General features: G+C 38.7%; 3 protein-coding genes across 10 annotated transcripts in view; 1 reads left to right on the plus strand and 2 right to left on the minus strand.

Moving 5' to 3' along the window:
* Nucleotides 1–13574, minus strand: part of skic3 (SKI3 subunit of superkiller complex) — a 164243-nt gene extending 150669 nt beyond the window's left edge. For 3 of the 8 annotated variants that reach the window (XM_057358607.1, XM_057358570.1, XM_057358632.1), the window contains exons 1-5: nt 6642–6875; nt 6358–6501; nt 6103–6194; nt 5935–6010; nt 5631–5774 (exon numbers count right to left, since the gene is read on the minus strand). In XM_057358607.1, the coding sequence (XP_057214590.1) occupies nt 5631–5774; nt 5935–6010; nt 6103–6194; nt 6358–6501; nt 6642–6875 (690 nt within the window). Of the gene's footprint in view, nt 1–5630; nt 5775–5934; nt 6011–6102; nt 6195–6357; nt 6502–6641; nt 6876–7743; nt 7893–8739; nt 11775–12974; nt 13068–13177; nt 13245–13385 lie in introns of those variants that run through there. The other 5 variants (XM_057358598.1, XM_057358590.1, XM_057358625.1 and 2 more) reach the window with 5 other exon arrangements.
* The window catches only part of nol6 (nucleolar protein 6 (RNA-associated)), a 143422-nt gene continuing 133785 nt past the window's right edge, over nt 13494–23130 (plus strand). Inside the window, exon 1 of the mRNA XM_057358686.1 lies at nt 13494–13592. Within this exon, the coding sequence (XP_057214669.1) occupies nt 13590–13592 (3 nt within the window). The 5' untranslated portion in view covers nt 13494–13589. The remainder of the gene's footprint in view (nt 13593–23130) is intronic.
* LOC130569294 (nuclear receptor-binding protein-like) lies at nt 17333–21633 on the minus strand. Its single transcript, XM_057358871.1, has 7 exons — nt 21311–21633; nt 21018–21140; nt 19085–19186; nt 18899–18988; nt 18499–18539; nt 18208–18302; nt 17333–18117 (listed from the first exon to the last, which is right to left on the minus strand). The coding sequence occupies exons 1-7, from the start codon at nt 21539–21541 to the stop codon at nt 18020–18022; spliced, it is 780 nt and encodes a 259-aa protein (XP_057214854.1). The 5' UTR covers nt 21542–21633; the 3' UTR covers nt 17333–18019.

Raw genomic sequence — 23130 nt, forward strand, 5'->3', positions numbered from 1 at the left:
GTCGTTTCAATCGCTGAATCAAAAATGTATGAGAATTAAATGTCAAAGCTCAAAAACAGACAATTAATCGTCATAATCGACAAAGCCCTAAAACAGACAATTAATCGCCATAATCGCAATGATTTATTAGACAATTAATCGTCACTCAAATTTCATAATCGTGACAGCCCTAATAAAGGATTAAAAAAATTGTTACGAAACCGTTTTATATGTTCGAAAAAAACATTCTGAAACCTGTACGATCGCTGGGGGAGTGTATCGAGCACAGAAATACTAAGTAAAATACCCCCAACACGTTTTTTGACAAGTTCACCATGTTAAGCATGAGAAGACAACACGTTTAACATTGTAAAGAAGTCAGAATGCATGACACACCATTGCAGCACCCCTTTAAAATGTGCGCCGAAAAAAATACGCGCTGCTTACACTCTGCTTATGCTTGGCTTGCTGTGTGAAACCGCTGTGAGAGTTTATTTTACGAGCATTTTACTGTTTGAGTGAAGCTATCGGCAAACACACAAAACTCAAGCGTAAAATAAAAGTCCTGTTAAATTGAACACTCAGACAAAAATACTGTAGCAGGGCTCTAGACTAACTTTTTGCACTGGTTGCACTGGTGCGCCTAAGAAAACAGCACAAAAGTTAGGGGCACCCAAATTGTCGACCGCATCGCATTTAACACAGTTTTACAAGTTCACTTTTTTTTTTTAAATCGCTGTCCATATAGGCAATATTGACTTGTAAATGATTAACTAACAATCTGGTCAACATAAAGTTTTTTATTTGATGCACAATTCTACAAGAAAGCAGGGCTCTAGACTAACACTTGAGAGAGGTGGCACTGGTGCTACCAAGTTATTCAGTTGGTGGCACCAGCCCTTAATTTGATAACACCAGAATCGTGGGGTGAGGTAAGAAAAAAGAATCACTAAAACTTCATTAAAATGTGTTTAATACATTAATAAATCAATTAGAAATTAATACAAATCATTGTTTATGATTGAATTATTTTTATTGTATATGTAAAATCTCTTTCAACACTTTACCATATTTAAAGCACATCTTTCTTAAAGCTACTTTCTTCCTTTATTTGTTGTGAACGACTCCTATAAGAGAACACAATTCCTTTAATATCAGTGAGTGTTTTTGGGCCCGTCCGTTGTTGTTTGATGAACATTATAAACAGATATCTTTATTATGCTGCTGCCCCTTTAAGAGCTCGCGCAATATACTGGAACATGTGTTTTGTTTCCCAACTGTTTGGTCACGAAACTGAATACCTTTACAAGGTTTCTTGTTAATATGGGAATTTTTAGGTTATTTTGTGTTTATATGTCCGTTTCAGAGTAAGAAGGCGTGAAAGAGAACTCCGTTTAGTATTTTGTGCTCTGACTCTCGGCGCGCGCATATCTCAAACAACCCGCGAGACCTGAAGGCTTTTAGTGATTATTCTTCATGAAAGCTGCATTGATACACGTTTGGCTTCTATCAATAGCGACTCACAAATAAATAGTATTTAGCGTGATGTATACGTTTTGTATGCTTTGCAGTATTGTTAGAGATCTTTATACAATAGTTCAGCGCTTAAAGTTTAAACACATGTTTCCTGCTAGGGATTCAGCTATCGATTATTTTAGTAATCGAGTATTCTACTGATTTTTCCATCGATTAATCGGGTATTCGGATAATAAGTACTTTTTCTTTATTAAAGAGCAATACTAAATACACAAGAGAAAATAAGACGGGTCTCTTAAAATGAACAACTAATTTGTTTCCTTTTTAGAAAAATTAACATATTTATTGCTGAAATTGCATACATTCATATCTGTGAAAACTAAACCCATTTAGTACATTCCATTGCCATATTACATTCAAAATGCAATATAGGCCTAATACAAATGTATAAATAAGAAACATTAATAAAAATAGAAAGAATAATTTCAAAGGTAAACAACTAACTTCAGCTTATGCATGATGCATTTAGTTTATCTAAATTAGTTTTTGTTTATTTTTTACTATTAAATGGTAATATATTTGTCCACATAAAAATACTGAGTTAACCGGACTTTTATTTTGGCAGGTCGTCGGAAGACGCTTATTTTTTAGTGTGTTAGCTTCACTCAGTAAAATGTTCTGAAATAAACTCTCAGAGCAACTCTGGAGATGAAGTTCATGTCCTCATAAAGTGCAGTTCATTCACTCAGACACGCAGAACAGTCAGATGGCATGTGTAAATAACACAGCATCCAGCATCCACTAGTGCGCATCTAGTTTGATGGACTCAATGCAGCCGGAAAACAAGTTTCACTCGCAAAATAGACTAAAACTAAGTAAAATAGCAGTTCACCATTTCAATAAGCTATCACTTATTTATCAGCATGAGACATACGTGTGAGCGTGTGAACAGACTAAAATGCGTGTGTTTCACGGTGAATGCGGGAGACTTGAGAGCCCTATAACATGAATAGAGTTTAGCGGGCTGTGCGTCAGTAATAACGGTCCGTGGGGAAACGCAGCGCTCCGTGGGTACTGTAGTTAAATGGATTAAACGAAGCTTCGAGGCCTCGATGATTTTTTGTATTCGAATTACTCGAGTTACTCGAGGAATCGTTTCAGCCCTATTTCCTACATTAGCTTCACATGCATACAGTACTCGCAACACATTTCGTTATCTTTGCTGTTTTGTACCTTAGCAGGGGAAATTCTTGTATTCTGCATATTTAGATTTAGATTTTTAGATTTTAGATTCAATTTATTGTCATTGCACATGTACAAGGCAACGAAATGTGACCTCTGCATTTAACCCATCCAGAGAGTAGTGAACACACGTACCCCCGGAGCAGTGGGCAGCTATCACTGCAGCGCCCGGGGAGCAAGTAGGGGTAAGGTGCCTTGCTCAAGGGCACCTCAGTTGTTACCTGCCGGCCCTGGGAATCGAACCGGCAACCTTCTGGTCACGAGTCCAACTCTCTAACCATTAGGCCACAACTGCCCCATTTAGTTGCAAGATTGAGCGCTTCACTCGTCTGCTCTTTCGGTCCTTCGCCTCCCGCGAATTACGTGTTTGGGGGCAGGGGCACTGATAGATAAGTGAATGGTTGAAGGAGGGGAGACGAAAATGAGTGACTGAATGCGCAGCTTGTGCAATATAACACTTCTGCGCATTAAATGTATAATACGCAAAAATGATATATTGATCAGTTTGACAGTCGCACCGGTGCAACCATTAAGAAAAACTTGTTGCACTGGCAGGAAAATTTGTCGCAAAATGACACCATTTAGTCGCAGTCTAGCGTGTCAGAGCATTGGTTATGATTTTCGGACGGATCAGGACTTAACATTCTTAACGAAAAAGTTGTCAATCGTTCTTTTCATCTTCTCTCATCATCCGCGGCTACATCCACTCTTGTTTATCTGACGGGCCTAGGCTACTCACCTCTGTCCGACTGCAGCACAGCATTTGCAAACGTACACACACGTACAGGAATATCTGGACCACGGCCAATCAGAGGGGGGTCTGCCCTTCACTATCTCTGATTGGTTTAGACCACGATATGGGCCTAATGTTTCTGTTGTTGAACCACAGGGAGACTTTCGCAGATACTTTTTTTCCCTCGAATGGCTGGTCGCACCGGTGCGACCTCAGATTTTTTTTTAGTCGCACCATTGAGAAATTTGGTCGCACTCTAGAGCCCTGTGTAGTCTACTATAGTATTTGCTATTGGAAACTGTAGTGCCCTTGTAGTAAATTGATAAACACTGTATACTATAGTAAAGTTAAAAAACACGATAGCATCTAAGAATTTTACTGCAGTGTACTATAGTAAATACTATATGATATTTTTTTATGATGGCAACAGACGTTTTATACTTGTGCTACTACTGTTTGGCCTGTGCTACCAAACTTTAAACCTCTCTAGCACCGGTGCTATGTGCAAAAAAAAGTCTGCATTAATTTACTGCATTCTGTATGCTACTACAGGGCACTGAGGGCAGTCACTCTTTTCTTGTTGGTGCTTTGCAATGCTGGCAAATGTAACCTTCCAGTTGACTTGAGAAATCCCTTCCATTTGTTTTATTAATAAAGGATATTGGAAGTAAAATTGGTCTGAGTAATTACAAATACTTTAATTTTAATAGTCACACAGCAAGAAAAAGAAAATTTGTATAGGAAAAAAGATACATCGAGAATCGTTATATCAACGCATCGCAGCCCTCTGAATCGTAATCGAATCGTGCCTAGAGATTCCCACCCCTAGCGTGTCTGCATGTGTCCATGTGAGTGAGTGTGTGGTTGAAATGTTATACCCTCTCCCTCTATAAATGTCTAAGAAATTGTCTTACTGACTGCAATTTGTTGCCTTGTACTTTTTCAATGTTCTTTGTGGTGCATTTGCTTACTATCATTGATTATTTATTGATAAATTACTTGTGCATTTTTATGTGAATGTCTTAAAGGGATACTTTCTCCAAAAATGAAAATTCTGTCATCATTTACTCAACCTTAGAGTTGTTCCAAATCTCTTATTAATTTCTTTGTTAAACACAGAGAAAGATATTTGGAAGAAAGCTTATAACCAAACATATCTTGCCCCCCATGGACTTCCATAGTAGGAAAAATATCTTTATCATTTTTCTGTTTGTTCTTTTGAACACAAAAGACATTTTTTTGCAGACGACACGACTGTGGTGGGTCTCATTAGCAACAGAGATGAGACAAACTACAGGAGCGAGGTGACCCACCTGGCCAGGTGGTGCAGTGACAACAATCTCTCTCTGAATGTGGAGAAGACAAAGGAGATTGTTGTTGACTTCAGGGGAGTACACACTCAGCATGCTCCTCTGACCGTCAATGGTGCGACTGTGTCACAGAGTGAGCAGCACCAAGTTCCTGGGGTTGCACATCACTGAGGATCTCTCCTGGACTAACAACACTGCCCAAGAAAGCATAGCAGCATCTCTACATCCTCCGCAAACTGAGAAGAGCAAGAGCCCCAGCCCCCATCATGTGCACCTTCTACAGAGGCACCATCGAGAGCCTTCAGACTAGCTGCATCACTGTGTGGTATGGCGCCTGCAACGCGTCCTGCCGCAAGACCCTCCAATGTATAGTGAGAGCAGCTGAGAAGATCGTTGGTGTCTCTCTCCCCTCCCTCCAGGACATTTATGGAACCCGTCTCACCCGCAAAGCCTTTTGCATTGCAGGTGATCCCACCCACCCGACACACAGTTTCTTAAGGCTGCTGCCATCAGGGAGGAGACTGCGGAGTCTCCAGGCCAGGACCAGCCGACTAAAGGAGAGCTTCTTCCACCAGGCAGTCAGGAAGCTAAACTTCCTCCCCACCCTGACCCTCCCTCCCCTTGCTTGCCCCATGCACCACTGAACTCTGACCTCATCCGCAAGTCCTTCCACTCCCAACCCCTACTATGGTAGTCAATGGGGAGCAAAATCTGTCTGGTTATAAGCATTCTTCCAAATATCTTTCTCTGTGTTCATCAGAACAAAGACATTTATACAGATCTGGAACAACTCGAAGATGAGTAAATGATGACAGAATTTTCATTTTTGGGTGAAGTATCCCTTTTAAGGGCATGGGACAATTCACAAAGTAATGATAAATGTGACTGACATGCTGCTGAGTCTCATTGTCCTGATCCTCCACAGTAGCCTGCAGCAGTCTGGTCATCTCCATCCACAGCTGCAGCAGCTCTAAATTCTGGACTCCATCCTCCCCCTCCTTCAACAGTATCAATTTCTGCCACACTCTGGCCACCTGCAGGTGGAGGAGCATTTGTTTCACAAATAATAACGGCATATAAAAGGTGTTTCTGAGAATAAATTGCATATTTTAATTACTCTTTCCTAAAAACGTACATCTTTAATTGTAACATCACACAACATGTTTTCTAATACAAATTGTATAAATTTTACACCTGTAAATAATTATTCTCCGACTGATAGATGTCCACCAGTTTCTTGCTTACTTCAAAACACTTTGCTTTGTCTGACCTGCAAATGCAGAGAAAGACAAAGATAAAGAAGACTGTTTATCAGCATGATCTATCAGAGAGCAAATCACTCTTCATGTCCACTTTACTTACGGTTCATATAACATTATAAGTTTCTGATAAACCTTTGGCAGGTTGGCCTTGAAATCTGCCTGGTTGCTTTTTTCATACAGATTTGCTAAACCCTAGGGGGGAAAACCATAAGTATTACAATGCTCATTGTTTTATTTCACAAAATAAGCACCGACCAAACACACTTATCTGAGCAAATAATAAATCATAGTCTATATCATCAAAATAATCACTATAATAATGAACTCTTCGTGAAATTTCCCCAAATCGACATACCTGCCATGCCAGTAGTTGTTCTGGCTCCAGTTCGGTTGCTTTCGCATAGGCTGCCTGGGCCTGATCAAGCTGCTGCAGCTCTGTGGCCGCCACGCCAATGAATACCCAAGCATTGTAGTTATTATTTTCTTGCTTGAGAACAACCTGGTGTAAAAAAAATGTACTTGCCTAATCATGCAAAATTGTTCCGATAACAAACCACTAACTAACAAAAATGTGTAAAACGCAGAACTCTCTATATAATATACATGATTCTATTCTAACAGGTGAATATAACCACCTACCTTACAATGTTTCAAAGCTTGTTTAAAATCTTTATTTTTAATAGCTTCTCTGGCACTTTTCAGTTCAGCTTTTACTTCTTTGCTGGACATGTTATTTAAATTGCCCGAAGTTGTTTTCTGTAGCGATCTGTGAGTGACAAATAGCGCATGCGCGGGTCCCACAATGACGTCATTAAACAGGGACGAACCGGTTGCGTTACAGCGGCGCGACAGGGGCTGTGACCGAAATCGCATACTGCCATACTATACAGTAGGCAAACGAATAGTTTGTCTGAAACCTCGGTCTTCATAAAACAGTAGGCGAGAATTTCCCGGCTGGTGCCCTATTTCTCGCGAGATTTGGACGTGCGTACACTACTGTTGCGTCCGAATACGCCTACTTACCTACTATATAGTGTGAGAAAACAGAGTAGTATGTCCGAATCCTCAGTATTCATAAAAGAGTAGGTGAGAAATTCCCGGATGGCTTACTGGTTTCGCCCACATTCTGAAGCACCCAGCGACAGATACTTGGGATACTTATCTATCCCATGAGACCACGGGACAGGATAAGTTCATACAGGAGCATATGAGGAGAACTGCGATTCAGGTGTTTTCAAAAGTGAGTATTACTAGCCAACAACGCGTTTCTTTGCGTTGCAGTCGCATTTGTTAAAGTGCTGTAGCGTAAAGTTAACCTGTAAGATGCTAGATAGTTAAGTATATTTGTGATTTTGCTGTGAAAATGCAGTGTTTTAATATTTCTAGCTTAAAGGTGCGTTCCACGCACACACGCGTCTTAGAAGTAACGTTAGACTTAACGTTACATATATTAAAACCATACGCAAGTTAAAGACGCTTTTTAATGTCTGTGTAACATGTGACCTGTCATTTTCTCGATAAATTATTGCAAATGAGCACATCACAGTAATGTAGCTTACGTCTGTTAACATGTGGTACAAAGCATTGTTCACTGCTTGCATAGATACATATAAGTAATGTAAATAAACATATTTACTTAAGTAACTAAACAATGTATATATTTTATTTGTCCATTAGTACTGTTGATGAATTCAGGAAAATTTGAGTGGAATAAACAGCGAGTTAACACATGTGCAACTACCTCCACATTTAAATGCAGTATTGAGCACATATCACAGAGGTAACTTGAATCTTGTTTGACTGCTACAGGGACAGATGAGCACACTCGTTAACATCACGAAGGTGGCTACGGTGGTCCGTTGCGAGATGGCAGTAGGATGTTCAGAACGCCTGTAGATACAGGATAATTTGTTACAACAATAAATTGAAATAAAGCTTTGATTTATGTGCTGTTAACTTGTATATGTATTAATAATTATTAAATTCATTTATTTTCTCACATCACATTTACGTATTTTTTATTCATGTTTATTCTATAGTTTTCTGTAAATAAAACATATTACATTACTTCATGCATTATGTAATTGCTTCACTGAAAACGTATGCATTCACATTTTTGTAGTCTGTATTAATGCATAGATGGCATATGGCAATACAATTACATTTAGTAGCCTATTTTTATACAATATATCAATATATGGATAAAAGCGTCTGATAAATGACTAAATTTAAAATGTAAATATCACTTTCAGGAAAAAAATTTAGTATTGGTCAGCACTTATCAATAATATTGTGCACAAGTGTATGTGTGGGCTAGCAATGCATTTCTAGGGTATATTTAATTTATAAGCAATAATACTTATATTCCTTGACAATAAAATCAGCAGTGCTCTCCTAAGGCGAGATCCTCGAGCAGCTATCCGACGTCTCCTTTGTGAAGGCATTACAAACATGTTGCAAATGCTGGGAAAACTCATGGAGGGTAAAGTTAGCATTACTGATGTTAATGCTCTCATAATTTAAGTTGTTGCGCTTGTTATTACGTCTCATGGTTAATCTCTGGCCCGTGTACACTCCAGTACAGTAGGTGGCGGACATGCGCCACAAAAGTAATTTGCTCCCCGCCATTAAAAAGGAAAAGATCATCATCAATATGGCGGACAACGGCTGATCGCATTCATACTACACCAATTCAGGGAAAACAGTACTTACCCATTTAGCCCCGTTAAGTACGTACCCATTGAGTATGCGATTTCGGACTCAGCCACTGAATTCGCCCACATCGCATATGGCACTGTCCCAAATGGCGCACTCCGGTCTTGTTGGCCTCCTCCGAGTGCACACTTGGTGACGTCAGGAAGTGCAGACCTATAGGGCACTAGGCACGAGTCCATAAGGGTACATGGGAGTGCTTTTTGGGACAGACCTGAGGACATCACGCCGGAAAGAGCAAGCGGTGCTTTCTAATCACTCTCGCGGTACTTTGTTGTCATGCGCTGATCAGTCTGCGCAGCGCCGCGTGAAGTCGACCACTTGTTGTCCCATTGTTGTTATTTGGGGCTGGAGCTGCCGGTTTTTATTGTTCTGTATTTCATATGTTGATATGCCACCCGAGCATTATGCAATAGATACTTATGTTTGTAATGGATTCATTTGTCATGACTGTATATGTATTAATTTGTTTACACTATAGCCTACTCAATGTGCATAATGTGTTCTTAATATGCATATATGTTGTTATCTAATATTTCTCTATAATACAGAAGCTGTGTTGTTCAGCTTTACAGAGCCCAGAGACAACTAGATATAAATCTACAACAAAACATGGCTTATTACCTTAAGTAAGAAAATGCACTGCATTTTTATTCTTGAATAGCTGGCTTAATAGAAAATAAATAAGCAATAATATGAATAAGTAACTAATTAATAAATTAATTTTGAATTTTATCAAAACATACATTTAAAAATGTTTGTCTGATGTCTGACATCCACGACACTCCTCCCATCCGGTCTGTGATTGGGCGTTCGCAAGGATTCCTGGGTAGGGGACTTCAGTGGAGTCTGCATCAATGCGGGCTTCGCCGAAGACCGCATCGAGGGCACAAAGGAGGTGCTCGCGAGCAGACTTCTGAGCGCTAAAAAGACAAATGGGACACACTACAGACTCGTAGACTTGGCGAGAACGCGCAATTTAAGTCCACGAGACCGCAAGTGCGCCATTTGGGACAGGGCCTATATAGTGCACTATCGGGTGTCCGCCATTTTGTAGTGTTGTCCGAAATCTGAGTAAACAACGCATTCCCTACACTACTTTTTACCCACAATGTATTCTGATTTTGAGTGTACATCCGATTTACACTCTCTCACTCATATTTCCCGTGATAACGCGAATCAACCGTCTGATTAGAATCAGCTGGAGGAGTGACCGTTAATGCCACGAATGTACATTTAATACACTTGTGTTTGTTCTTGTTAACAGTTATTTTCTACTTTTTGAGAATAAACAGATTAAATGAATGTTATTTAGCAGTGTTTTCTTTTAAATATATTAAGTAATTTTATTAAACGTAATAAATTTAATAGTAAATAAACGTGGCAAACATTTGTTTTGTTCTCTTTATTAAAAACTAATACAATAAACGTGACAAATAATGTAAAAATGAACTTTACCATTTTACAAAACAATCCATTAAGCCACACAGGTGTAATATAAGCGTTATGACGAATGTTCGCGACAGTATAAGGTTACTGTCAGACGCAGTATATATTATGTCAGTGTCCGAAATTGTTCACTCATTTTCATTCACTTCTTCCCCATATAGTGGACTATTTAGCATTCGCTATATAGGGAATAGTGAATGAGTGAACAAGTGAGTGAATTCAGACGTAGCTGGGGTTGTGCCCAGCTAACAATTTTGGGTTCCGAGAACGTTCTGGGAACGTTAGCGTTTGGTTCCCAGAACAAATATCCTAACGTTCCCTGCTGATTAGGAAAGTTTTCTTGACATAAATAGAACGTTCCCTATAGGTTAGGGGAACGCTCCCCTAACGTTCCGCTACCCTTCCCTTAACGTTCTGATAACCTCTGTATGATGATTTACCTGAATTCAAAAAATCAGTCTAAAATCATGTGTAGATTGTGTGTTGCTCAGAGAACAAGGACTGGATTAAAAACAAAAGTTATTAAATAAACTAGACCTACATAAACAACATAGAGAACACAGAAAAACGTTAAAATAATTCAAGATTGATAAAATGTAACTTTATATGTACCATAACTATTTATTAAATATAGAATGAGAAATATAAATATAGGCTATAACTAAATACAGAGGAATTCAAGTCCACCATCACTTCAGCATCATCTGAAAACAAACAAAAAAGGACGGCCATTGCACATTGAGGCCGAAATCTGCGTCCGAAATTTCCGCACGTTAAAAAATAAATACGACCTCACTTTGTGTAAATCACATTTACACACTGCCTCCGATATTTTCGTCCGTCATCAAAAAGATTCGGTCTGGGTTCGATTTTCTGCGTTTTTCGCATCCATAGCAAGCATTTTGAGAGGCGTTTTGACAATTCAGTACAAATGAGCGCCAAATACGAAAAAACGCATACGAAAAGTTCGTATTGTAGCCTATGTGCAAATTTTTACATAATCTGAAAGATGAATAAATAAACTTTCTATAGATATATGAGTTGTTAGAATAGGACAATATCTGGCTGAGATACAACCGTCTAAAACTCTGGAATCTGAGAGCGCAAAAAAATCAAAATATTGAGAAAATTGCCTTTGAAGTTGTTAATCAGGGGCACTGTGGCAGACCATCCACTCACAAAAATAAAGTTTTTATATATTTAAGGTAGGAAATTTACAAAATATCTTCATGGAACATGATCTTTACTTAATATCCTAATGATTTTTGGCATAAAAGAAAAATCGATAATTTTGACCCACACAATGTATTTTTGTCTTTTACTAAAAATGTTCCCCTGCTACTTAAGACTGGTTTTGTGATCCAGGGTCACATATTATCTTAAACACTGTAGTTGGAGTTAATAACTGTTATGTGAAATCGTTATTCATTCCAGTGTCGCCAAAGTTTGAACAATTTACATGTAGGCTATTAAGGTTTTACTAAAAAACAACAACAAAAACCTTCAAACCGTCTTTAACATCACATCACTAGATGTCGTTGTGAAGTTATAAATCTTTTCTTAACCTATTATTATGGATGACTATACCTGCAAAAATTATAAATAAATAAATATATAAACAAATAAATGTAATAATATGAAAATAAATAAAGTAATGAATGGCTCGATAAAACAAAATAATTTGTTTTATCTATTATTGATCTTAACTTTATTTTTTTATTATTTTTTGTGTCCATTTTATATTATTTTAATTTTTAGATTATTTTATTTATCATTTTCTTTTATTCTTACATTTATTTATTTATACGTTTATTTATTTTTATATTTATTTATTAACGCATATATTTATTTCCACTTTTATTTATTTATTCTTGAATTTATTCTTACTTTTCTGTGTCTTGTATGATAATTAGATGGGTTGGTCTTGGCTACTACTGGTTCAGCGTAGATTGAAGCGCTTGATCGATTACTCTTGGCTTGTTTTGAACTAAAGTCACGTCACTCACTGATCGTTTGCTTTCGTGTATATCGTAAAGTAAATATGGCGGGCGCACAATTAGCTATAGAAAGTTACGGTTAGCCAATGAAGTCGATAACCATGCATCACGACTATGTGTCATTTAGATTAGATGCGCTTGTTGATGTTTTATAACAGATAGACGGCGAGATAAATGATGAAGTACTTCCTTAGTTGTTAGCCTCTTTGCAGCACATTCAAAATCTGTGTGAGTCAGATGGTGCTTGTTGTTGTTACGGTTGAACTGTGACCATTGGTCACTGACCAAGTTCTGGTTACAGTACCTCCACACAGATGTGCATGAACGACCGCAGCAGATTCGTCGATACTGAAAGCACAAGCCGACTGAATATTAAGATGTCTAATAAACACAGACTTTCTTGTTACATGATTTTGGCATTCTTGTAAAGATTGCAAATTATTGGTATGATCCACCGTAACAGCTGAAGCGACGTGAAAAGATAAATAAAGCGATTTGACACAGGATGCTAACCCATCTTCAAATCTGTAATTTTAGATTTAGATCTTAATGATATCTCACACAGTAGATCACAGTAGAGGGATATGTATCATCAGTAAACATCAAGATGCCACAGCCTGAGGTAATGATAAGGATCATTCATTCATGTTCATATTGCTGTTATTGTATTGCCCAAAGATTTGGACACATTTTATTTTGATGTTTTAGCATCATTGTTTCAAGAACTATAATAAATACATCCCCTTAAAACTGACCAAAAATACTGAATAGAGATAGAGGCAAGAAACCTGAATATAAATAATATGTTATTTACCTGTGATGGTAATCCAGATCATTAAGGAAAACTTGCTCAGCGTCTTGCATGGACAAATTCTGCAGCACAGCCAAACCAGTGTATGATGGCCTACTAAATACAAAATGTTCATTTAAATATACCTTTATACTAATACAGAATAGCAAACCACTTTACTCAGATCTCTACATAAATTCACCATCGTAGACATGATGTTTGCATACCGTACAGTGGGCTTTAAAAGTGCAGAGCAGGAGAAGGCACAAATGCATAACATGGGTGGACACAGCACTGGAAACAGAACACCACAGATCAGTGAAACTCATTTGTGTTATGTTGTGTCCTCTGCAGTACATCTTAAGGCCACAAGGCTTTCTCAATAAAATGTATTATTCAAAGATTATGCATTTATCAATTTAGATCAAACATTACCTGTAGCATGTTCCTTGTGATTAGGCATAAATGGAGATCAAGGATTATCCGTTCATTAAAATGATGTAGGCTTTTGACTCTTTGTACAGGTTGTGGGTTCCATGGCAACATGACAGTAGAGAGACACATCTGGAAAAGCACAAACTCAACAGAAAATGTGTGTTCAACAAAACAAAGAAATGTATACATGTTTGGAAGAATCCGATGGTGAGTAAATGATGACAGAATTTAATTTTTTTGGGTTAAGTATCCCTTTAAGACAGACTACTGCTGACTTAATGCAGCTGACCAACACAGAATGTATTAACATATTAATATGTTATGAAGTTTAGTTCATTACTTGACAGAATAAATTATAATCGTCACTAAATCAGCACATGTTTACCTAAATAAACAGACTGTTTATTTCTGCTTGTTGTGCCTTGCAGACTACAGTTACCAACTTCAATAAGAAAGCTAACATTTTTTAACGTTAAACACATAAATCTTCATTTACATTCAGTACTTACGCTCTGATTGTTGTCCATATTTGGTTGCTAGAAATGCGCTTCATCCATTTTTCAGGTGCGTTGTCACCTGCGTCTTAGCATCTTTCCCCCTTTCAGTGATATATGTTTATCTTTTTCTCTACTTAAAAGAAAGTGAAGGGGTGAAATAATTAACACAAATGTTGCCTTTGTAGCACTATACATCTCTTTTTATAACTTTTACACTGTCCTAAATAGAAAAAAGGTTACTTTGAAATCGGTTAACTAACAGAGCTTTAGTCTGTATTTTAATGTACAGTAACCATGTTACATTTATTTTTTTTTATTTTCATGTTTTCATAAAGGTCAATTTGTAATTTGTAAGTCTTACCTCGGATATTCGAGCATTTCATCTCAGTTCCAGCGCTCGCGCAGCAGAGTTTGTAACGGTTTTGAGCTGGGCCACGGGCGCGAGAGACATTTGAACGCAAGACTCGTTCGAGGCGAAGTCGAGTTGAAATATCCCACTTCCGACCTCGTAGCGTTCCAGTCAAATACTTTACAGTTTCTTACTGTGCGTTCAGACCGCCGCCGTCGAGAGCGTCAAAGTGGCCGGAAGTCATTCATTTTCAATGCGAGCCGGCGGCAAGCAGCGGCGAGGAGCAGCGCGGCGCGTCTTGGCCGTTGAGGGCGTCAAGGAGAGTTGAAATCAGGTCAACTTTATGGTAATGAGATATGACGAAACAGATTAGACGGTGGTGAGACGGCATAGTCTAATGACTTGTTTATACACGAGTCTCCACTGATCCCGTTTTCCTGAATGGGCGAGAATCATTTTGACGGATTACAATGAGGGCAATTTTTAACTCCCCTGTATGTCAAATTGGTAGCATCCAATCATTTCCTTTCATCAGAACGTGATCGTAAGTGACCGGAGGAAAGGGCGCATGTTTCCCCATTCATTACTCATAAACGTCTAGCCCATTCAGGAAAACGGGATCAGTGGAGACTCGTGTATAAACAAGTCATTTGACTATGCCGTCTCACCACCGTCTAATCTGTTTCGCCATAGTTTCAAAACGAACTGAAAATGTGTTTACACTTTTCATAATAACACAACGATAACATTGTTTGAGGATCTGATTCTGCAATGCATGCATCTGTCACTTAATCAGACCCCCGCGTCGCGTGCTCACATACACACAGGCGCGCACAGTGGTGCGGTGTTTACAAACTTTTTTCCTTCGGAGAGAGATAGCGACTAGCGTTATTTTGGATAAACCTTAACTTTAAGTACGGGGGAAATGTTTCTCTGCGTCTTTTCCGTTCAGTGAGCGGCAGAAGCACATTCATAACAAAACAGCATCTTAAAGTAACTTGTAAGTAAATTAATAAATGATTAAAAAAACAGCGTTTTCAAGCACCTGTCATTGTTACTGTTATGATTATAAACATTTGTCTGTAATTATTGTTTTATGTCTGACAACAGAAACATTAAATATGTAAACGACTTTATTGGGTATTCAGTTCAGTAAGTTCAGAGAGTAAACGCATGTACATAGTGATGATGTCACACATGCTAATTAGCACGTAACATCAACCTTGGACCATAGTGACGGGTAAAAATAGATTATGACGGATTTTTTATGAGCCTGTTTGTCAAAATGACGGACAATGAAAATGTCGCCACCTCTGCCGCAAACCTCTGCGTCGCTCCGTCAGACTGCCATCTAGTGGTAGGCCGTAGTTTATGCACGGTTGTGCGTGGATCTGAAGTTGTTTGTGTGTGGATTGTCCAATGCAAAACCGTGTAAAGAACGTCTCAAAATCCGAATGCACAGAACAGGATTAATGGACGCGCGTTGCAGGATACACAAATGAACAACTTCTCATTGGTATGCGCAAAATGATTATACATGAACACAAAATAAAACATTGTGTTCACAAATCTGTCTCTATTTGTACAAATCGCCTCAAGTTTATTACAATCTAAATTTCACAGATTCAAATCATACCCCTGATAGCACACATACATCTGGCTTACGTCTATTTGACATCTGCATTTACATCTGAAAGACATCTACAATACATTGTTTGCTCATCTGCAATACGTCTCGGAGATGTCTGCTGTCAGACATCATATAGACATCTAGAAGATGTCTGTAAGATGTTTATGATTTAGAATGGATGTAAAGCAGCTCTTTCTAAGATGTTTAGCAGATGTTTTTACGCAGCAGATCTCCAGATCTTTAGCAGACGTATTACAGACGTTCAGACATCTCCGAGACGTATTGCAGATGAGCAAACTACGTATTGCAGATGTAAATGCAGACGTCAAATAGACGTAAGCCAGATGGATTGTGCTATCTGGGTACGGCATTTGTTTGTGAATACTAAAATACAAGTGTAACTTGTATCACGTTCACAGATGACTGCGCATGCATTTGTTAATCATTTTGATATTAAATTCATCCCATACGTTGTTGGCAGGGCGGCCAGAGCGATTTTTGACGCTCTCGACGGCGGCGGTCTGAACGCACAGTTAACGTTTCGCATAAGTTAGCTCCGCGCTAATGTCACTGCAAGCATTTTGGATCATGTAACGCTCGTGCTTGATTGATCTGCCCTGATATCATAGGGCGTTTTCACACCTGTGTATCGATTGCTTTGTTCCGAAACCGGGGGTTAAATCGCTACAATATTTAAATTTATTTGAGTTCGGTTCGCATTCACAAGGCAATATTTCCAAACGGACCAAACTTTGTTAATAAAAGTCACGTGCGAGTAAACTCCCATTCGATTGGTCAGAGTGCATCTGTTTATTTTCTGTCCGGTAACGCGAGTGATAATGAGCGTCAGCTGCGCGTTGTTTCGCGTCTCTCACGGCGGAGCTCGGGAAGCATAAATGGAGGAGAAGGACGAGAGAGAACCAGGCCTGGATTTTATGTTATGTTTTATTGTGTTTGTGTGGCCGGCAGTCGACTGTGAGGGAGCTGTCAGCACTTTACTTTCGTTTTGTTGTTTGTTTATTTTATTAAAAGTTTGGTTTAACGTTCGCCGGTTCCCGCCTCCTTCCTTCAAACATTGTTACAGGGAGCCATTAGCAAAACAATCCCTTTTGCGTCACGCAACTTTACATAATTACTCATCATACATTGTGATACAGTCTGGTCCGTTGGGTCGGATGGCTTTCACACGTCTACCGAACCGCTCCAGAGTTCGTTTGCAATCGGGTCGAGTCCACCTTGTTCAGGCGGTCTCGGAGCGATTGTTTTAGGGCGGATCCTAGCGCGATTGCCGTGTTCACATATGCCTAAACGAATCGAACCAAGAGAGAAAACGCACCAGGTTTCGAAACAAACCCTTATGTGTGAAAACGCCAATAAATCGTATGTCCGACTATGAGCGCAGTTTCCGATGTTATTTCCAAGNGCCTCCTTCCTTCCTTACTTTGAACATTGTTACAGGGAGCCATTAGCAAAACAATCCCTTTCGCGTCACGCAACTTTACATAATTACCCATCATACATTGTGATACAGTCTGGTTCGTTGGTCCGTTGGGTCGGATGGCTTTCACACGTCTACCGAACCGCTCCAGAGTTCGTTTGCAATCGGGTCGAGACCACCTTGTTCAGGCGGTCTCGGAGCGATTGTTTTAGGGCGGATCCTAGCGCGATTGCCGTGTTCACATATGCGTAAACGAATCGAACCAAGAGAGAAAACGCACCAGGTTTCGAAACAAACCCTTATGTGTGAAAACGCCCTAAAGCACACTTTTAAACCCAGTATGTTTCTGGAGTTAATTGCCTTTCTACTGTTTTGGCGTTTTCATAGCAGTGCTTTATTATTATTATAAACAAAACTTTAAACACTGTTCGGAGAGAAACATCCCGGGTTTAAAATTGTGCTTTAGAATGCTTCGAAAACCCAGCAGCGTGAAAAAGGCATATGCTTCCACTTACTAACATTCTGCTCAACATTTCTCTCATGGAACCCAAAAGGAAAGTGATTTTATATAGGTTTAGAACAACATGATCATTAAACTACCGAAAAACAATATAATAACGGTTCTTTACAATAAATAATAGGATATATGACACATGATATATTACAACATACAAGTTCGTCCACTTCAATTAAATGTAAAGTGTCCCACAGTTATTTAGTTCAGCATGTTTTACCTCCATACTCAGGAGCAAAGAAGTGCAAACTCTTCTGTTCCTCCCGACAAGTTTTGACATGGTTATTAATGGTGTCTGGGGCCACTAGAAAGACACAGAAACTTTAATACCAAAATTTATAACACTGCAAAAAGATTCAAGTCTATCCGTCCTTAAGTGTTTGCTTTAGCCCACCTGAGCCGATTTTAATAAGTCCATTGTGCTGAATGAAGATGGTGTCACAGGTCAAGTTCCCGTGGATAATTGGAGGTTCACATGAATGCAGATAACTGAAAAGAAAGCGGTGAGAAAATTGAGCACAATACAACAGATCTCCACAAAAGAAAGCATCATGCCGTGCAACATTATAGCAACCTAAAATATTTTTTTCAGGTGACAATAGGCGCACTATTTCATTGGTAAATACAACTTATCATTTAAAGAAAGAACAAACTACAAACATAAATTATCTCTGGTTGAACACACCTTAAGGCAGATAATATCTGAGTGCACCAACGTTTCCATGCCTAGAAAATCGCAACAAAGAGTTAACAATGATATCTGAGCACAAAATTACTATTGGATATTTAATTAAACCCCATTTACAGCCATATTAACCTAATAACTTAACATGACTTATATAGGGATGTACCAAGACTGGAGAAAATCATTTACAGTGCTTACAATAATACGCTATTAAAATATAAAGACATAATAGTAGAACATATCTGTATAGGTGCAACCCAATAATATAACTGCATTCAGTAATGCACATACTAACTGAATAGCACACATACTAACATTAGGCAACTGCATACTTTAAATCACAGTCAACAATGACAAATATTCCAGCAATTCTCATGAGACAAAACAGCAGCATTCATACCTTCTCATTCATGGTCTTGTGATTCTTCTTAGTCTTTTTTAGAAACTGCTTAAGACTCCCAGAGGACATGTATTCTGTTATAAAAATAACCTAAAAGATGGTGGGGGGAAAAGGCTTTTCAATATCTTACACTACTCTAAATGGCACTTTTAAAATAATGAGTTTCTCAATAATAAAGTTTCTCACCCTGGCTCTGTTCTCTTTCACATCTGCCCAGTACTTGTGAAACTTCACTATATTCAAATGTTCCAGCTGGATGAGGTTATCAAACACTGTCTTCACCTTTTCCTGAAAAACAAAAATATACAATTTGTCAGATCAATCTTTTAGGGAACCGTTTAACACAAACAGACAAATCATGCGTTTATGGAAATGCAATCAACAACGTGAAAGGCAAAACTTGTCACAAAGCAACCTCTAAAATTACTTCTTGAATTCCATCGTGAGGGTCTGCCAAGCAGAGAGGTGAGGGGGTGCAGTGTGTGGACGGGCCAAACAGATGGCTGTCCACAACTCTATGCCAGACATTAATGAATAGAGCTTGTTTAAATAGTGCTTCCAGGCAACGGCAGTTTGCAATAAGCTATCTTATGGATGACCTTTTAACATTTTTAAAACTTAAGAGACATTACCACATAGTTGCGTAACCACGCTGAATGTTTTATAATTCTATCCATTAGAAGCTGAGGGCTCTGAGGGAGAATGCGGTTTCCATAAAGGCTTGGCATCGAACAGGTCAGACCACTTTGTTTAGGAAACTTGCACCCAAGAAAAGCATTACGAACACACTTGATCTCTGAAGGAGTCAACCTGCCCTATATGACTCATGGTAAGATAATCAACGCTAATCCAAATTCATACCATTCTCTATTACTAACCATGAATACAGGAAGCAGCAGATTTGCATTTGGTGCAAAGTATGAAGATAACAATCATCAGTGAACTTTCATGCTGGGTGTGCTCAGACTGCTCACATATCCTGCTTTGGTATTTTTAAAGCCCCACCGCAATGCTTTGGAACGCGCAGCATTATTTGATGTGTTGACGTAATTTCGACTGAAAAATGCAGAGTGTGCGAAGACAGTGACCCCGCCCTCTTTTAAAATAACCAATAGCGTTTCGTTTGCGCCACACAGTCAGCTTGGCAAAGCTGCATTTAACAGTGTAATAGCCACAGTGGTGTAAAAATGTATCGAAAAGAATAAGATCTGTGATACCAGTGATGTGTCATTTGAAGCTTGTTATTTACGTTGGTGAGTGACACTGCCGTTTGTCTTCTCCTTTACTCATCAAGGCTGCGATGTCCGATCTCTTCCATAGAGCCTTAACCTACAACATTTGGTGTAGACTTTAAATGGGTCCGAAACGTTTTGTTTTCTCAGCGGATTTGCGCGTATGATCAGCTCTGTGCTATCGTGTCTCTGAACCGGAGGACACTCACGTGCAACCGCTCGTGTGACGCTAACACAAAATTAAGATTGTTAAATATGTTAATGGTTACACTGTCTGGATCATCCCCTTTTTCCCATCTAGTGCATTATGTGTCATACACCATGTAAGACATAATAAATGTGCGAACAAGTGGCTGATTTGAAGCAACGCTTCCGCAGCTCTCATAGTGAAGGGGGTGGGACTCTTTGGATTCTAAAGCGGATTTGATTGGACGAGAACTTTGAGGCTGAAGTGTAGTGTGACGTCGTGGAATTTCTAGATTTTGTCTGAGCGCACGCGCCAGACTGTCAAATTTGAATGCTTATATCTTCTAAATGTGAATTTAGGATGCGCGTAGGAGCTTATTGACGTCCTTATTGCTAACTTACTTTTAACAAAAGGAAAAAAAACTTTCATTTTGATTTCACTGGGGCTTTAAATAAACAAACCAGTTAATTCTAGATGCTGCCCATAGGAAAGTTGAGCAAATATGACTTTTTCTTTGTTAACATGCTCTTATGTTTTTAATATGCTACATGTTTTAACTCTCATTCGGGTCATACAGGTCATGTGAATATTCCGCCGCTGTTCTACATTCATTTGAAATTTCTACATAACTACCTGTCAGCAAATTTTTGCCATAACAAATACAAAGCAAGCAAAGACCGAGAGATCCGTTTAGTTCTACCTCCTGTACTTTATAGTTCTTCCGCTCAGAAAACATGACCTCATTCCACACCACCTCCACGCCTTCCTCTGTGTCCATGGCAAGGTAAGCATTGTCGATACCTGGTACATTACGCTGGTTTACCTGTGGAGACAAAAAGAGCTTTAAAACACGTTCAAAAACACACACAGCAATCAATGAACCTATAAAAACTTCCATAACTTCCCCCTCAAATACAAGTGTTAGTGGTATGAAACTCTATTAAAAAAAAACTGATCAACTTGTAGGTCTATAAGCTGCACACAGATCGGTACCTCTTCTCTCCGTTTCTGCCAGCGCCCACAGGGGCTTTCCTCCAGAATCTCTGATTCATCTTCGCTCTCCTCATCCTCAGTTGCGGGTGGTGCAGACTGCGTTATGGTGGATACGGGGGGAGACACTGAAGAAACCCCCTGAGCTGGAGGTGGTGAGGCAGTGGAATCGGACTTGGCGTCCATCGTGGACGCGGGGGCAGGCGCGGAGGTCTGTTTTGCTTCTTCCGACATCACTGAGTGATAACTGAGAGCCCTGACCGGAACCGCCACAAAAATGAAGCCTGGCTCAACCTCGAGGGCAGGAGGCAGAGAGCTGCAGGAGAGAGTCAACAGTATAAACATTATTATAGATTTTAATCTCTTTTTTTATTTTTCCTTAAGATAGTTAATCTGTTACTAAGAATGTATCGAAAACATGTGATATTGCATACTGTGACTGTAAAACAGTGTTGGGTGTAACTAGTTACTAAGTAATTAGTTACTGTAATTTAATTACTTTTCCCTTGAAAAAGTAAAGTAAGGGATTACTCTTATTTTTTCTGTAATTTAATTACAGTTACTTCTGATGTAATTAAACTAAATACTTTGTGTAATATGTGTGTGCAATAGTGGAATTTACATAAAAATTCAAAGTCTAACTTTAAAATCTGTGCTTTAATGTATAATTCTCACATTTGTAATACTTTGGTCAGTTAATAATACTACTTTATGTAGTTTAATGTTATATATATTTGAATGAATTAAATAAGCCGTTTCATGTCTATCCTTCAATCACTTAACTAATCAAGGTTGATATAAGATATAGAAAGTAATAAGTAAGAAGTAATTAAATACTTTTTGGAGAGAGTAATTTGTACAGTAATCTAATTACACTATTGAATATGTAATTAGTAACTAGTAATTAATTACTTTTTCAGAGTAACTTACCCAACACTGCTGTAAAACTAACGTAAAGTACGTGGCTCACTTCATAGATATCTGATTTACAAATAAATGTATTCAATGTATCATTCATTTTGCGTGTGCTCTATTTTTAGAAGTAAGAAACAACAGTTAAAATAAATAAAGTAACTTATATAAGAAGATATATTATACACGCTCATACAGAACACTATGAACGTCACTTGAACTTGACCAAGTTTTAACGGACGACAAATCAGAACGGACGGAGGAAATGACGATTATAAGTGGTAACTCGGTGTCACTGTGCCAGATTCAGTTCCAAGTTTAACACTTTACACTTGATGATGACAACAAAACAAACAAATGTATAAAAGCTGTTGAACATTAGCAGATATCTGTTTACTGTTTACATTTTTTCTGCGGGTTGTGTCAGTGCTGTCCTCAATTCAACCACAGTACGAGTGTTAAACAGGCAGTATAAATAGCTGTCGACATACAGTTGTATATTGGCTGATGCGATGTAGGGCGTAGACTTGACTCCCGCGACGAGGAGTGAGGCGTGCGTTTGAGTCGTGCAGTGCAGAGCCGGTCCCGCATCAGCCAATTTTTTGACCTGTTGTATTACTTAAAGTTGAGTAAATTAACAAGCTGAAGACTTAATAAATATCTGGACGCCGCTTTGATCCGCTGCTGCGGTACGTCAACGGCGCCGCCATCTTATAAATGGAAAGCCCACTAAACCCATAGAAGTGAATGGGAGAGCTGAGCCTTTTCGGTATTAAAAGCACAATCGCGTTTACATTTCTAAACACATTTCAATGATTTATGATCAACATATAGCACAATTTTACCACGTCCCTAGTAGTCTCGATTGTTAGACTTTAAAATGAATCATTGTCGTCATGAGGAATTGTGAA

Source organism: Triplophysa rosa, linkage group LG2, assembly GCF_024868665.1.
Source record: "Triplophysa rosa linkage group LG2, Trosa_1v2, whole genome shotgun sequence".
NCBI classification, from domain to species: Eukaryota; Metazoa; Chordata; class Actinopteri; order Cypriniformes; family Nemacheilidae; genus Triplophysa; species Triplophysa rosa.